Genomic DNA, 17,243 nt, shown 5'->3' with positions numbered 1-17,243 from the left:
CGGGGATGTTATTCTAACAAAGGGTGGGCAGCTGTCACAATACAACAAGCTGCAAGAGGGGGAAAACAAATTCGATAGACAGAATGAATCAAGCACCCATTGGTAATTTTAGAAAAGACTCCGGTGAGATAGGGGGGAGTAATTTTTGCAACTGTGACACAAAATGTATGCTGGACTTATCTCTTACTACGTCCAAAAAACACGAGGCTGACAAAGCTGACCTTATATCAGGGGTCTCGCTCGCACTGCGACAATTTGACGCTCCTGGAATGAGCAGCTGTTTTTTTTTTTTGCTCTCTCTGCTGACTAATCAAAATATGAGTCATCTCACTGTTGTTGATCAGCTTGCAGAAGTTGCAAAAGTACTCACACCATGTACTTAGGTAAAAGTTGATTTTTGCGCTTAGCTACTTCCCGCTACAGGCTGCCTGTTGTTCTCCATCTACATTAATTGTTATTGTCTGTCAACAGCATGCTTCCACCAAACTGGTCATCAAAAATGTGAAAGAAAAATAAAATCCCAGCAGGCTGTGTTTTCATCATATACAGTCAGTCTTTATGTAACAAAAGAGGTTACAGTCCCTGGAGTGCTGATCCAGAATGAAGTTCACCGGCTTAGACCGCAGACCACAACAGAAACTGATAAAGTCTGATATAACATGTCAGGAAAGATTAGAGGCCGTCATGTTTATGACTCCGCTATTCTCTTTTTTTTTTTCCTTTATATTGCCTTGAGCTGTTCATACTGTAAAAGCGCCCAAGTTCTAATTGGAACTACTTGCTTTTAGATTTGAGGCAGACTTCGAGTCTGAATCTGTTGGGCTAGAAAATCTCATCAGAAGTTTTGACAGAATGATCTCATTACCAAACTAAGTGTCTGATTAAATTTGGAGAAGGGGGGGATCCCTCCCACTATTCTTTTTTTTTTGTTGAAACTTTTAATGGTGGTGGTGAAAAGGCAAGAGGAAGCGATATGTCCTAATCATTGTTCTCAGTGTCTGATTCCTTCATTAAAAGCTAATGAGCTCCAGTGCTAAATAAAGAGCGGGACAAACGTTGGGACAGGACCTCAATGGAGAGTGACGTCAAGCGCTCGCCGGCCCGTTAATGTTTAATCGTTTATGAAATGCCATTAGGGGGAAACTCGATCACCTCAACCTCTGTCCTCTTCGCCTGATTGCGGATGAGCCATCAATCCCATTTGTGAGATTCTCAAAACTAATTTGTCACCTTTTTTCCTGAATGAAGCAGAGTTTGTTGTCATGGCCCTGATGTTGATGTCTGTAGGCAATAGTGGCTCCGCTCAGGATGTTACTGATGATTGTTACGGGTGATTCCGAAAAATACGGGACACTGGTCCGTGCTGGTAATGTCTGTTTCATTTAGCAACGCCTGGGGTCGGTTTGTCCGACAACCACGAGTCTGAGTCTTCTCGACAAAGCCATATTGAATTAGGTACAATTCGAGGGTTGACGGCTAGCATGCTAGCTTCGCCGTAGCACGCTAGCTTCGACGTAGCACACCGTTGATTCAGGTTCATAAATATCAGGACACGATGAGACAGTGACTGGCCGCACGTTCCTCTTTGGTGACAAGCTTAGGAGCAGTCAAGACGGCGAAGACCAGATGTGTGCAAATACAACAAGGCACGCCGAGTCCAAACATATGCAGACGACAGCGTCTGACGACTTCCTCAAAAACGAAAAAACACCAGCTCATGACTTGAAATCACATGAGTGTGGATAAATGTAGAAAACGCTGAGTCGCAACATCCACGAGGATCTGAAATTATGCGAGTCACTCACATGGCTCACGTGTATTAATAAAAAAATAAAGTAAAATAAAAGACAATTCTTGCTAAATACGGCGGAGCACGGTTGTATTGTATGTAAATGTTTCATTTCATAGTAATACTTTCACTTTAGTTATTGCGGTAGTAGATTCTAATACGATCCGTTGTATTGGGTTCAGTCAGTGTAGTAGAGTTTATTTATAAACGGAGTCTTGACCTTTAAAAACTCTCAGTGGACCTCATGACCCAGGCAGCAGTGTGTGTGTGCGCGTGTGTGTCCTCTGTTAATGCCACAGGTAGTGTCAGACATGTTTGCACTGTGGTTAATCTGTTACAAACCAGCAGGACCAAGAAAAGGACAAAGCGACAGCTGAGCTTTTTTTTTTTTTTTTTGCATCTCCCAGAGAACTAATTTTTATTTATTTTTTTAGACAAACACTGAGTTGTAATGTAGGAGGGGGTGAGAATCTCAATGTTACGACTGAATAGAACAAACGCGGGCACGGAATGTTCTTAAAGATGGTCACAGAGATCGCGCCGATGTCGCGCTTGTGTTACGGCACAATGTTACAGCGCCTGATGCAGAGTAAATAAGAAGAGTGATGAGGTAATCCTTTCACCTTTACATTGGTCACTTTGTTTAGTAGGATTTCAAACAAAGAGGCAAAATAGAGAGTACGGTAATAATGTATTGAGTTTTTTCAATGTCGTCAAAGCGCACTTTACAGGCGTTGCGTGACAATTTTGAGACAACCGGTGTTGACGACAGTCTCGCGTGACTCATGCGTATTGACACGATGAGGAAGCCCGCTGGCGCTTGTTGTCATAGCTGGATAAAATGACGATGAGAGGATTTGATAAAGGATTTTTGCAATCTCAGCGAAATTGCCATTGAGTCAGTATTCTTCGGAAGTGTGCACATTTGTTCTGAAATGAGGAAGAGTTAAGGTTGTTAAAAAAATAAGTACTGTCGTTTCAATTTGTAATATACAACTTTGTAATTTTATTTGATTTATTTAATTTGATTTTTTGAGTTGGTGCTACTAGAGTAGCACCTATTTTGACCTTGTTTAAAATGAAGTTACTTTGTTTTATTATAGTCAAAAAAGTTACTTCAAATATTTCTGATACAGTTGCTAAAGTCTTAATAATGTTTTTACAGTTTGAGCGTGAAAGGGATACATTTATTGCACCTTTGCTAAAAATAACAATGGCTGCCAATGTAAAGGCGGCATCCCCTTGGCCGCTGATTATGTCACCGCGAACGGGCGCTGTGGGTTACGCAGGGCACGGCTTGCCAAATGAAAAGACAAGCGGGTGGAAAGAGTAATGAGAGAAGAGTGATAAAAGGCGGGAGGACGGCGAGCGAAGACTATTTGAGCACGGGGAGGGCTGCCGCCTTATCATGGATAAGTAAACAGCCAGCGCTGCCTCTGGTGACATCATTGTCCCACAGAATCAATAACCAGCCACTTCCTGCTCAGCGGGAAAAATCAATGACTCTATACACTAGATTACCTTTTTGGGCACACTCACCTGAGAGGATACACACACACATATATACACAGTGCACACAAGCAATACAAAGCACATTGGTGAAGAGAAACAAAGCCACAGCGTCAGCTCATTATGGGATTAGTGGGGCCCGCTCGTTTAAGTGGGAAAGGCGATAATGCTGCTTTACTAAATCAGATTCCCACAAAAGCGGTAAACAAGGGTATGAAATTGAAAATTCAATCGTAGGATGTGTTATTCACTTGCAGAGAACCAGACAAGAACTACGGTGGCCCAAAAGGGTCAAAACTAGAATTGTGTTGAGCCCTGTATTGTCAATACATTTTATGCAATGGCTGTAAAAAGTGTGTTTTAGTGTCCGGAGAATAAAACCAAACACGTCTTCGCATCAAAAGCAGGTCTTTGGCCTTTAGCTTAACTAACACGCCGATCCCGTGCGAGGGGCGCCGTCTCCACGAGACTCCCACAGGAAGACTTCAGACAATACTCGCTTCTGCTGGATGTACATTGGATTTTGCCGATACGCATAAACAGAGAGCGCTTACTTCAATGTGCACAGGAAGAAAAGCAAGTGCACAATTCCTCATGCACTTTGAAAAATAGAACAATGAAGATCTCAAACACACACACACACACGCACCCGCACACACACACACACACACATAGCCAGTCTCGGGCAGACAATGGGCGGTGGAAGTGTGCCATAAAAGAAGGCTGTTGTCCAGTCACTGGGCAACTGGGGCAGCAGATGGTCATCTTCCCTTCCACATCAGCTGGAAGGGAGGGGAGTTGTCTCCGTCTCCTTCGAGGATACCTTCTTCCAAACACGTGCAAGTGACTCAGCCATAACCCATAAAACGAGCGAGCAAGCCGGTGGCCGAATGGAACACGGACGAGACGCCAGCAGCGGCTCCAAAACCAAAAGGCCACCATGCCAAACGCAGCCGAGTCGGGTAAACACAGTGCAGGCATCTTTCGGGTTGAAGGGAAAGAAGAAAAAATGGAGGAAAGGTCACTCTCATATCCTGTTGACCGGCTGATGCCTCTCAGTGTGAATGTTTTGAAGAAAGAACATTGAACAGCGAGCGGGGGGGGGGGGAGCTAGAGGAGAAGCCTGCTGATAGGAAATTAAATAAATCTTAAATAAGAGCACAAAGCAAGTTTGCTGTCCGGGGTCCAAATCTCAGATCGGGATTTCCTGTGTGGAATTGCATGCTCTCCTCGTGCTCTTTACCAGGCCGGAGCAGATACTTGGACCTATAGTGTGAAGAATCCTAAATCAGATTAAAAAACATTATCGCAGAAGCAATTGGCCGCAGCAGAGAGGGGATGAAGAAATGAGCTGTTATGCAAAAAGAAGAAAAAAAAGTGCAGAAAACAACTTTGCATGAATGGCTCCACTGTGTGCCGGGGTTACATCAGCAGAGGTGTGCCGTGTTCACATCGATTCGTTCTGTATGTAAGCCTCATTTTGGTTCTCCAGTCAATGTCCACCCAGCAACCTCTTCTATCAATTTGTTTACATCTTTTCTATAAATCCATACTTCCACCCTTTCAGCTCACCGTTGATTTGTTTTCCTTTCCGTCGCCGCCTCCGAGCGAAGCTATCGTTAATTTTGTCAATGGGCAAGCAGGATTGACAGCTGGGCTCAGCTGACGTATGAGGCAGCTCAGATTCTGCACACGTGTGCAAAATTGTTTAAAAAGGTGACAAATAGCATTAACTCGCTGTTGTGTAAGCTTGACGGCAATACAATAAGGTGTACGACAATTAGCCGCACAAATATGACTACAAAGCCAACGGCAAACATACAAAGCCCATTTTCCTTTCCGGCAGAATTTCTAAGAACGTGCGGCTTGATTCCTAAAAAGTTGGAAGCTGCGCCCGCCTCTCGGCGCTCAACTATTTCAGCAGACATGAAAAACAGTATCGAGTGCCAAAATCTTACAACACACACACAAACCTGCTGTAGTCTATAGAAAGTCTTCAGGCCACATCCCATCTTTAGTCTCCCTTCCCACTTTCGCCCCCCCCCAAGCACAAACATGGCTCTGAACAACATGTCTTAAGATGGAGGGAGGGTGCAGGGAAGAGGGGGTAACCTATATAGTTGGCCATGTTTTTCTCCCTATGAGCTCCCAGCAGCTTGATAAATAACAGGCCCCCTCAAAGCAACAGATGCTACGACTCAAACTGCAGTCAGCTGGGTGGGGGGGCAAAACAATTTCCATACTGACAATGTAGATATAAAGCCCCCCCCCGCGCGCATGCCTTATTCTATATGGCCCCCTCTACAGCTACTAGCTCTTGTTTATGAAGCCCAATGGAGAAGTGTTGACATGCTATGTACGTTTCATGTTATTTTACAGTCTTTAGTCAAAGTCATTTTTGTCGCGGGCCGCATCGTAGGCCGTTATGACCCAACCCAAATACATTTTTTTAGTAGTGACACATTTGTCCTCACGGGCCACATAAAATGATGTGGCGGGCCGTATCTGGCCCCCGAGCCTCGAGTTTGACACATGTGCTTTGGATGTAATATAAACCAGGTGCCCTTGTGGTTAGCATGTCTGCCTCACAGTTTGAGGTTTGAGATATGAACCCTGATTGTGGTCACTCGCCCCTTCCAGTGCTTGCTGAATGTAAACACATTCAAAAACAGCATGTTGGACTTTTCTCTCACCCTAAGACATTATTGATATCTCATCAAGGTTTGAGAAGCGTCGCTATCAAGCACTGACGGTCTGGTGACCTCTTGGCAGGTAGCGCTGACAAAGTGAGCTGCAGGAAAGGAGCACAGCTAGCGAAAAACCAAAGTGCACTTTTTCCTCAAGCGCTGACCTCGCCGTCTGGGGAAAATAACAGCGTCTTTCGTTATCGCCTGGCATCTTCGGAGCATCACATCAAATTCGTACGCTGCACTTTGGCCGGAGGCGTTCGTCACCAGCGCTTAGACAAAGAAAAGATTTCACCGAGCTGGAAGAAGCGAAGGAAGCCTGAGCGTGGTCAGGAAGTATACGAAACACACCCCTGGATGTGAACAGGGAGCAGACAGGAAAAGTGGACGCACACACACACACACAATCGCAACTTTGTGGGTCTTGGATGAGTGCCTGTGACATTCTGCATACTAACGATGCAATCAAATCAATTACACTTCATTTTGCAAATGTGATAATTCGATTGTGTCGAAATGACAAAACTATCTTACAAAATAATGCTGGTTCTTTGCAGAGGATACAAATGTGAGTCGCTATTTATCATATTTTTCTCGCACTAGATTATATTAAGATATTATATTATATAATTATTATATAATTATATTATATAAATATTATTTTGAAAAGAAACAATGGTAACTGAGCCAAGACTTGTATGTATGTGCGCATGCCTGACGCGTTTTCTGCAAACAGTCGCGACAACGTGTTGACGGAGGCCAAATTTAACTTTGAGTCAACATTACGTAAAAGCTAGCGCCGTACATCTGCGAGACGAGCGAGAGAGTGATATGATTGACAGATTTATATAGTTGAGGACGATAACGTATAGATGCTGCACGTCAAACTTGTCTTGGGACTGAGGCAATAAGCATGTTGCCATAACTACTTACAGGACAGTTTGCTTTGTGTGTTCTACCTCGCCATCGCCTAGTTACGTACGCATATAATAATCAGGATGCGATATGCTCACTTACTGATACTTTATTCATCCCGAGGGAAATTATTGCTTACATTCCAAAATGAGACTCTGAGATTTGTATTCATCACGGCGCTTGAAAGAGTTGCGCCGAGGACCTTGTCTACAAGCAGCTGCGAGGGCCATGTGCCAAAAAAAACAAGCACTGCGCGCAAACGGCTATCGCCCGGTGTTTCATCGCGTCCTATCGGGCCGATTTTTTTCTTCTTCATTCCGAGCGTTACCTTGAATCTGTCATGTCAGCGACACCCCATAAAACTTGTATCGTATTTCAACTTGCCTCGTGCCTGAGGATCGCTAAGCATGTGAGGCAGACGGACTTTTTCTGCTTTTTGCTTTCAAGGACAGAAATATAACAAAACGGGATGATTGTTTTTCCAATGTGTGTGGACCCACCCTATGAAGACTTCCTTATCAGTCTGCTTTCCCTTTTTTTCCAAGCCAGTCAGCTGTTCCCACTGCCGTGTGTTTTCCTTGTCATTGTTTGAGATGTACTCAAGCTTTGTGCATCGCGATGGACCAAAAAGGACGAGGAGTTCGTCCGTGCGAAATGTCTCACACGGGTGTCAAGAGAACAGAAATAAACCCAGAGGGTTGCATAACAATGAGATCCTCAATGCTGTATATCAGATTTAGGTTCAGGCCGGTATCGGCAGCCTCTCTTCTGTTTATTTCACTCTGCCGCCTCAGCACTTGGGCCGATCGGACAGGAAAGCCAGCTGCCGGCCGGCAATAACAACTACCTGACGAGCGGGGCGGTGTTGCTTTCGTACCGCCGTTTGGGCACGCTGAGTTTCCTGTCAAAACCACTTAGGACTTTCCCCTCATAATTTTCTCCGCATCGATCGTTTCTTTTATTGATCTCTCCCACATCACCTGGGAGTATGTCTTCCCTATTTGTCCTCTGTGATTATGTCATCTTTGTGAGACAAGCCCGCCCGCCCACAGCCGCATAGCCCACAAAAACAGACAAACTAGTTTGAACCAGTGGGCTGCAGCTCAACGACCCCCCCCCCACACACATGCATACATTCAAGTGACTCCTCACACATGGCGCTACGATTTCAACAGGCTTTTTTTTTTGGCCCCATTGCAGTTTGTTGTGCATTCTCACACACATATGGGAGCCATTAGGAAAAGAAACGGATCATTTTGCACCAGCCGACGTCGTGCAGTTAATCTTCTATAATTGCACGACTCGTGTTTGTGTATATTCTCATGCACCTGCGACTTATACAGCACGTATCCATTAATAGAGGGCAAACAAATGTGACGTAAGAAAGCAAAAAAGTATTTATCAAGCCAGCTATTTGACCCGTCTTTCGATGCATACACTATCTTTGCAGATTCTTTATGTCAACAACTGTAAAGGCTTTCTGCATCTCTCTTAAACGATGGGCTTCAACTTTGGCTTCCTGCCTTGACAATGTTTTCTGTTTGCAGACAAAAAAAAAAACTGCCGCTTCCTCCAAGGTGTCTGCGATGAGGCACTCTGCCTACTGTACGTATCTGATAGCGGAGGCACGCCATGCGGTACGGGTCACATGAGACAAATGACTCCTGGGTACTTCGTTTGTGGTACTTTGTTTGTGAGTGTGTGTGTGTCTGCGTGTGTGTCAACTATGAGAAGCATGTTGTTGATGATGAAGCAACGCAAGCGAAGACAGGCCTCGGCTGCAGAAACATGATAAACCCGTGTTGTTTTTTTTCTTTCCCAATGCTAACTTATCCTGGCACGGGCTTGCTGTTGACTAAATTAGCTTCGCTCACACACACAAAGCAAATAAACAACTTCGATTTCCTAGAAGTTTATGGACAGGCTCCAATGAATGTTTTCCAAAGATTTTTTTTTGCCCCACCTCTTTTCCCCACTTCCTTAAATGGCCCCACCTTCATTTTTTAGGCCACGCGTAAACAGATTGAGAGGTGTGTCGCTCTCCGCCAATGGCGGCTCGGCCCAGCTGCCGGCGACAACCAATCAGAGCAGCCGACGCGCCCTCGGTTAACGGCAGTTGTTGTTTTGCTGTCTCCTGTTTTCTGAGTCTTCACAGTGATGCATGGAAGGGGGGGGGGCATTAATAGGCTCTAAGTGCTTGCCCACAATTAGGTGGGGGCTAATCTCAATTTCAGGAGTGTGTGCGCGTGTTTCCACTGCACGCGCACACAATTCTACAATACACAAAATATTCACATGCTTTTTATCACTATCTACTTCGCTTTCTACCCCTTCACTTCTGCTCCACCCCCCCCCAAAAAAAAAACAGAGCACGCTTTGTTTCTTGCACATTCACATCCTCCCTCGCACAGACACACACGCACGCACACATAAAGATGCGTGCACGCTGATTAATGCTGGTCACAGGGTGTGGAAGCTTGGCAAGTGCGGTAACAACTGTGTCCCAGTGCCAACAGGACACCTAGCAGTAAACAACACGAGGGCTGCAGCACTGCCCATTCCCGCCATGAGGATGACTTTTTCTTAACCCCGTTCTTTGTTCGGTTCTGTGAAGTTTCGAAGCATCCCAGGGAAAAAAAAAAGTTTAAAAAAAAAAAAAAAAAAAAAAACGGGTTCTGCCGCAACAGTCTGAGCAAAGAAAACATCCATGGCTTGTTTTTCCTCATTGGTTGCCAGATCGAGTTTCACAATGACAAATGTGTTTGTTTTTGGGGTTTTTTGCAACAGAAGTCTGAAATCTGTCAAACTGCACAAAGAGGATACGGCCAATTTCACTGGATCAGCCGAGAGTGTTTTTGCTTACTTTTTACTGGCCAGTACTTTGCACCTACTTTGCTCAAGACGACTTGTAAAACTCTCCCGAAGAAACAAATTGAACTTTAGGATAAGAACAAAAGCGCGTGCTGTAACAAAATCAAATATTAATCTTCGGCCATCTATTGGTTCCTTGCGGGGGGAGTGAAAACATCCAAGATGGAGAGCGATGACTGAATGTTTGCACACAACGTCTCGGCGAGATGTTCACCTTTGCACACCTGTGTTCCGAAACGCACGGTTAGGTGCGGTATTTCACAGCGGTTCCCTTGATTCAACAAAACCTACTTTGCTGACCCAGATTTCCAAAGAAGAAAGACACAAAAAGGAACAGTTGCCATAAAAGAACCGGTTGTGCTTTGCAACCGCTGAATCGGCAACAAATGGTTTCAACATCCAATTTATACTAATCAACTCATTTTCATCTGGAGCTAGTCAGAGTCGCATTTATTTCATCGTCCAGATTCCTCACTGCTCATTTGAAAACAAATATTGACTTTGGGCTATAAATACAATGTCTCTTGGCGCATATAGAGCACGAGTCCCTGTATAGCTCACGATGCAAAAAAAAAAAAAAAGGCAAACAAAACAAAGGCGGCTTGAAAGTCTGCAACGGGAACATAAACAAAGCCTCCGTAAAGATAAGCAAACACCAGATGGCCAGTAAGAACTCGGAGACAGAAAGAGAACAGTTGGAGTGTTTCAACACACACGCATGATGATTTGCAAGAAATTGACCTATTTCTTCTGCTTAACGGGCAAGGATGACAAATCATAGGGGCTTCTTTCGCGACAGGTTACAAAACCTCCACTTGTTCCCCGGATGCGGAGGAGACACGTTACATAAGTTATCCACTATGTTTGCTTTCCCTCGGCGCGGCATCAAGTATATGACAAGAGGTCCATATGGAGTTCCTTCCTTCCTTCCTTCCAGTTTGACGTCAAGTGATGAGAAGCGAATCAGTGGAGCCTTTGACGCTTGCCTGAATCGGGTCCAATGAACACGGCAGAGCGAGGCACTGACGACAATTCCGAAAAAACACACTTTGCGCCGTTTCTAAACTTTTGCTCAGATCTCTGTCTAAGCTATTTGGTCCCATGAGATTACAAACGGGATTTGAAACGTGACGCTCATAGTGGTTAATCGCTTTTGCTGGAAGTTTACGCTAAGCTAGCTAGCTAAGTTGGCATAGTCGTGACCATTTTGTAGAAAAAAAAAAGTTGAAAGTTGAGCTGCATTGTGATGAAAGATAAAGCTTTTGTCTCTGCAAATTCCAACTGCATGAAACATTTTTTGCATTCTGAAGCCAGCAGGTCTGGGATATGGATTAAGCTTCCTTGTTACCAGTGAGAACGGAATGACAAGAAAATACCAAAGCACAATATTTCAAGAGAATTTGGATGTTAACGGAACGGAATCAGAATGACATTGTTATCATCTATGAACCAAGAAGTCTGCCAACTAACTCATAAAACAAACAAAATGAAAAAGTAGGACAAACAAACACAATGACGGCCATTCTAGTTATAAAATGGTCATTACAGCTTAGCTCAATACTCCAAATAAGGAACTAATTGGTCCGGCCGTGAGCTTGTTTTTATCTCATAAAGAACTTTAAGAGCTGCCAAATATGTGAAATAACAACTTTTTTTTTTCTTTCAAATTCCATACCAAAATAATTGGCAACAATCCATGAGATTAGCTTAGACAAGCCTATATGTCAAGTCAGTAAAAGATACCCGAAAAGTGTGACGTAAAAAAATAACCGTGTGGCTCGTACAATTAAAAGCTGCTGAGAGATGAAGTCAAAGGTTAGGCGTGCTCGGGAGGTTTGAATACGTTGAACTGTCAAGTGAGAGAAAAAAAAAAAAAGGAAGCGAGCCAGCGTTTCCCCTTTCACGCACACGTCCTCTAGCACGTTACACACATGCGGTCGCAGAGAACAACACAAAAAGTGACAACAGAAGTTTATCGAGTGAGATCGTACATTGATATCAGGTTTTATTTGCGATTGGATTTTGAGTTAGTTGTCGATTCATATTTATAATTTATCACATAATATCGGTAAGGCGGAGCTGATTATATTTAACAGGAATTGTGGTCAACACACACACGTTGGCCTTGGCAGCACGAGAGTCAAGGTCAGAGGTGAACGACTGTGAGAACGGGGTGGTCCCCGTAGCGCGGCTTCTGACGAAGGGCCTGCAACATAAACAAGCGCTCATATACACGGCAAGAACGCAGCCCGTGAAAAGCTCACAATAGCTATTCGGACGCAACGGCGCGGCGATTGGAACAATACAGCATGTGCTAAAACAACACGGCAGCTCGGGACTGAGCTTGTGCAAAAAAAAAAAAATGTTCCAATACTTTTGGAGGGGACTGTATCTGGGGTTACCTCTGTATACTGTAAAAAAATCCTCTAAAACAGCACCCCAAACATTGCGAAGAAAAACATACATTGGGGGTTCGTGTAATTTTGTTTGTGTATTTTTGGCAGGTTGACCAAAGTGTTGAGCAGAGTGCGGTTTGTATCCTAATAGGGGTCTACCTCAGACTTAAGTCAGGCCCGCAGCCAGCTGACTAGCTTTGGTTACCAGATGAATTGAAATCCTGCACGCTCCCTGCTATAAATCTCCCGAGACATGTAAACACACACACACACACACACATGGCAAGACGGATCAGCAGATATTCAGCGCGCGCGCACACACAGGCCTGACCACATAGACATGCACGCAAACAAATACACACCAGTTGGATGACAGCCCGGTGACCAGGCCAAAAGGAAAATATCAAAATCATGCGGAGCATTGCAAACGTTCATGCCCAGTGCATGGAAAATTCCCACCCCCGGCAAGACCGCAAAGGCAGCGCGTGGACTCACAGTGCCCTCATGTGGCCATAATGAAAGTTGCAGCAGGCAGTAAAAGGTCCGTCGTGAGCCATCAAAGAAAAGGCAGAGCAAAAGAGGGCGAAGGTAAAAAGGTGTGCTGATTTCATTGTCTTTATACGTGACTTCACTCAAATTAATTCTGACCAATTGGCCATTTTAGTGTATGCGTGTCAAAAGAAGCCAGCTCGAGATATGTTGGTGTGTGTATGTAGTGCAAGACAAGGGCACATTGAAGCATCAACAAGTCCAAATTTTAATAGGTCCGTAAATACGTAATTGTCGCATGGCCAAATGCCAAAGCACATAAAGTTATGTGTGATTCACATATAACGAACAATTCGGTGAACGATTCTTTTAAGTGAACTGATTCTAAAGATTCAGTTGGAATAATTTGTCGCATGAAACACGTTGTGCTGCAAATACGCCGGCAGATCTGATTTATGATCGTGCCAGCTTGGGTTTCCACTGGCAGCGTTAAAACCAACAGAAAGGAGGATTTAACACATTCTTGGGGGGGGACGCCTTCACCAAGGAAGCATTAGAGGGCTGTAATAAATCATTTTCGAGGAATGTAATTTCATCTGGGATTGCTGTATAAATATCGGCGAGGCTTGTGAGTCTTGTTTATTCAGCGGAACGGCTTGAACTCGCTATTTTTTTTTTTTCCAAAATACGTTTGTATGAAGTCGAGAAACATTAGCATTAGACGGGATAGAAATCCAAACACGCTAGTAGTCAGACCTCACACTTGAGCATTTTTTGTGGGTCTTGAAAGATCCATCAAAATTTTCTTGCACCTGCTACCTCACTTTGCCTCCAATTCCGTTCTCCACTTCCAAGTGAACCTAAGCCTTCCAATTCCACTCCTCTGGCTCTCTATCAACTGAATAGCACGGCTAGAAATACTCAGTCCTCGAGTAACACGGTGCCAACCAACCAACCAACCAACCAACCAACCCCCTCGCCATTGCACTTCATGCCACCGGCACCATGACGACTGCTAACACTCTGCAAAATCCCAAACCCGACATGAACCCATCCCTCCCACCGTGCAGGTTTTGGTGGTTTGGGGACCCGTGGTTTGGGATGGTAACCACTATAAAAGCCTGCTCGTTTTTTTATCATTTATTCAGGCTTACCGGATTGCCGATGACCTACTTGCACAATACCAACATGCCCCCCCACTTCCTTGAATCCAGTCTTTCACTGTAGGCCAAAGCATCCTGCACTGGTTTTGAAAGTAGGGGGTCTGTATGTGGATCCCCCTCAAAAAAAAAAAAAATACACGCCATCAGTTAAATTGATTCACGTAACCCGCTAGACATCCCATGGGAAGCACAGCTGGCAATATACGCAGCGTCAAGTCTCGTTCCCATCTTCCATACCAACACAGAATTTGCCTGTGCAGTCACTGTGCCAAAGGTCAGCGCCTGCTGCTCGCTGAGCTTACTCTCCGCCTCTTCGTACAATTTGTATGACCTGCTCTACAGAGCGTTCCTCTAATCCAAGCAGATCTGCGCAGACCACAGGGCTATGCAACCCCCCCCCCCCTCCCTCGATTGACTCAGTAAATCAGCAAGGCTCTAAAGAGGATGGACAGCATGCCCATGCACATAAAAGCACACTGACGCAACACATTCAAGCATGTAGAAAGGGAGCAAGATGGAACATTCCGGAAATGATCAGAGTGCCTGCCGCGACAGTCCGAACGGACACGACGACGTCATGCCGCATCTGTCCAAAAATCTGCACATGATGTTTATTCAGCCTTGACTCGAGCGATGCGATAGTGAGAACATGTCGTCACGCATCCCGTTCTCACCACTATTTACCAAGAATTCACTCAAAAAGTCAGGTGGTCTACTTTTTCTGGTAGAGGTGGGAGTCACTTTTAAAAAAATAAATAAATAAATCGGCACGAGTGTTTATAAAGGCAGTTGCCGGGTTGTGCTAAATGGCCGTGATTAACTAAGTGGGGCGTTAAAAAACTAATCGCGAGAATAAATAAAGCCCATGGTATGATTCTGACAGACAAGTTACCGCTCCATTTAATAGACGTGACCGTACGATCGTTTGTATACGTGTGAGGCACAAATTGAGGTTTGGATTTGAATAATGCATGAAAGAAACCATTAAGCGTTCGATGTAATGTAATCAAGTGTCAATGTCGACTTGCTATGATCTAACCATTTGCAATCCTCCCGCATGCTTGATGCAAAGTGAATGAAACCATTTGAGAGGCAGAACACAATGGTGCAATTACATCATACAAAGAGGCCACTCTGTGAGCCTTTCAAACGACTGGACTGGACTGGACTCCTTTCATGCGACCGAGGGAATATAGTGACCGGGTGATGGAGTCTGCCCACCTCGTCAATCCCAACAATTGTCTCTGTTGATTTTGTGTGTGTAGGTGTGTGTGTGTGTGTGTGTGTGTGTGTGTGTATTTGTGTACAGTATGTCAATCCATCTATGGGTGTAGAAATTTAGTTTATATTGCAAGTGATCGGAATACTATTGTGGGAAAGACTGATACAATAAAAAGAAAAATAGTTTGACCTTTGACCTATATGCATCCAATTAATGACCTCTTGGATGACCTTCTGTTTTTTGTTGACAAACTGAACAGAAACGCATGTACACATGCACGAGGATAGCTCATGGGAACGGGTGCACACACACACAAACACACACACACAGATCCCTATTTTCAGCCTTGACCCAATAACCCTTCACCCGTGGGGCTCACTCTTAATACGTGGGGCAACATAACACCGCAAAGGCATCACTGCCAGGGGGATAAATAAAGTTTTCTAAAACCAAATCTGATTTTGCTCCAAAAGCCATCACAGCTTGTGAGGACATTTCCAGAAATTTCCTTCGGAGGATCTGACAGCATTAAAGATCCGTCTGAGCTGCAGCTTATGATTGGAATACTATGCAAAATACCCTTAAATTCACTGTCATCACATCATTTACAGTTTTCGAACAAAAATTGCAACAGGTTTTAACCGACTCTTGCAGCTGTTAGTTTAAATACGTTGTTATATTGTATCGTTTTATTGTTCTTGGTTGTTGTTCTTTATTTTTGATTGTGTATTTATATAACCTTGTTTTATGTATTTATTTTTTAGCACTCCATCCCCCACCCCCCTCCATTGTTCTTTGGGTCAGGCTGCAGTTGTAAATAAGAATTTGTTCTTAATTGTTTGCCTGGGTAAATAAAGGTTAAATAAAAAAAATTAAAAAATAAAATTTTCTTTAAAAAAAAAGGACCCTTGTTAAAGTCGCCCCCCCCCCTTTCCCATTTCTAACAAGAGCAAAAAAAGGTGTGGTGCGGATGAGAGGAGGGGGAGGTCAAGGATTTGGGGTCTTCAAATGTAAGAGCTCATCCTCATGAGACACAACGGTGGGCTCATAAAAAGCAGCCTTTGGCAAGCCGTGGGGCAAATGCAGCTTAGCATAATTCAAAAATACCAGACGGCGTGTACTACAGTGAGAGGCTAAAACCTCCAAAGCAGCTTTCTCCCTCTTTCATCCCTCGGCCTCTATCCTCCACCATCCAAAAACACTCCAGCGAGAACAGCAAAGGATGCCAAGCCCCTCAAATTGTTTCTAGCGACTGGTAATAGAGAGCTCGGGTCTGCCACGCTAATTCTTAAAAGATCCATCTCATTATCCCACTGTGTACGGTAGGGAAACTGATTTCAGCTGATGCAGTTAAGACCGGATGACAAAAGCGAGTTAAACATACACTAGACCACGTTGTAAGTGTTGGATGACAAAGATTGTTATGAGATACTTCCAATAAACATGTCAGCTCAAATTGCGTTGTCAGGATGAGACATTCTAACAAGCAACAAAAAGAACGAGGGAGTAATTCCTCCTAAACAGTAGATGGCGCTACACTGCTGCTAATACCAGCCATCGATTTAGTTCAGTATTAGAGCATTTTTATTGTAACTTTTATTTCATTTTATTTTAAACATAAGATGTAGTTACATTATTGTAGTGTTGAATTTGTATTGTTATTGTGTTTCATTGATGACAATGTATTTTTTTACGATTGCAGCTATTTTCTTTTGTTTTTGTTAACTACAATAACATTGGTGCATATGATATTTTAACAGAAGAGTGCTGTCTAACGGCATCATTGATGCTAATCCAATTGACAAAGCAGAAATTGGTTTTGAGAAGGGTCGGTACTTCTGAGTAGGTGGCAGATGGCAGCTGATCAATGAAGGGGTTTCATAAACAACAGGAATAATAAAGCCTTCCTACCTGGACCGCCTGTAAAAGCCGGAGGCATCGCTCCCTCACGTCTTCAAAAGGACACCGCTTGGTGAGCATGAGGAGATGGGCTAAGATGTCGTTCAGGTCACTGTTGGGAGGTGACCCGGACGCCAGTGAGGGCGAGGATGCAGGCACAGGCTCGATAGCCTCCACTTTGCTCAGGACCTCTTGGCGAAGGTGCTCCATGGCGGCCGTCCTGGAGCTGGCATCCCGGCTGGCCAGCCCATCCCACCTGCCCAGAGTCTCCTGGTCCTGCATGTCCATCCTCTGATATGGAGA

General features: G+C 44.2%; 1 protein-coding gene and 1 long non-coding RNA gene across 2 annotated transcripts in view; one reads left to right on the top strand and one right to left on the bottom strand.

Annotated features, from left to right (window-relative positions):
- Positions 1-17,243, top strand: part of LOC119118353 — a 439,862-nt gene that overhangs the window by 111,505 nt on the left and 311,114 nt on the right. The gene's annotated exons all lie outside the window — the stretch shown is intronic.
- Positions 1-17,243, bottom strand: part of sesn1 (sestrin 1) — a 26,034-nt gene extending 8,791 nt beyond the window's left edge. Inside the window, exon 1 of the mRNA XM_037245270.1 lies at positions 16,953-17,243. Within this exon, the coding sequence (XP_037101165.1) occupies positions 16,953-17,228 (276 nt within the window). The 5' untranslated portion in view covers positions 17,229-17,243. The remainder of the gene's footprint in view (positions 1-16,952) is intronic.

The sequence above is a fragment of the Syngnathus acus genome, chromosome 24, assembly GCF_901709675.1.
Source record: "Syngnathus acus chromosome 24, fSynAcu1.2, whole genome shotgun sequence".
Classification (NCBI taxonomy): domain Eukaryota; kingdom Metazoa; phylum Chordata; class Actinopteri; order Syngnathiformes; family Syngnathidae; genus Syngnathus; species Syngnathus acus.
The sequence above is the reverse complement of the archived record's forward strand: the minus strand, read 5'-3'. Positions and strand labels throughout refer to the sequence as shown.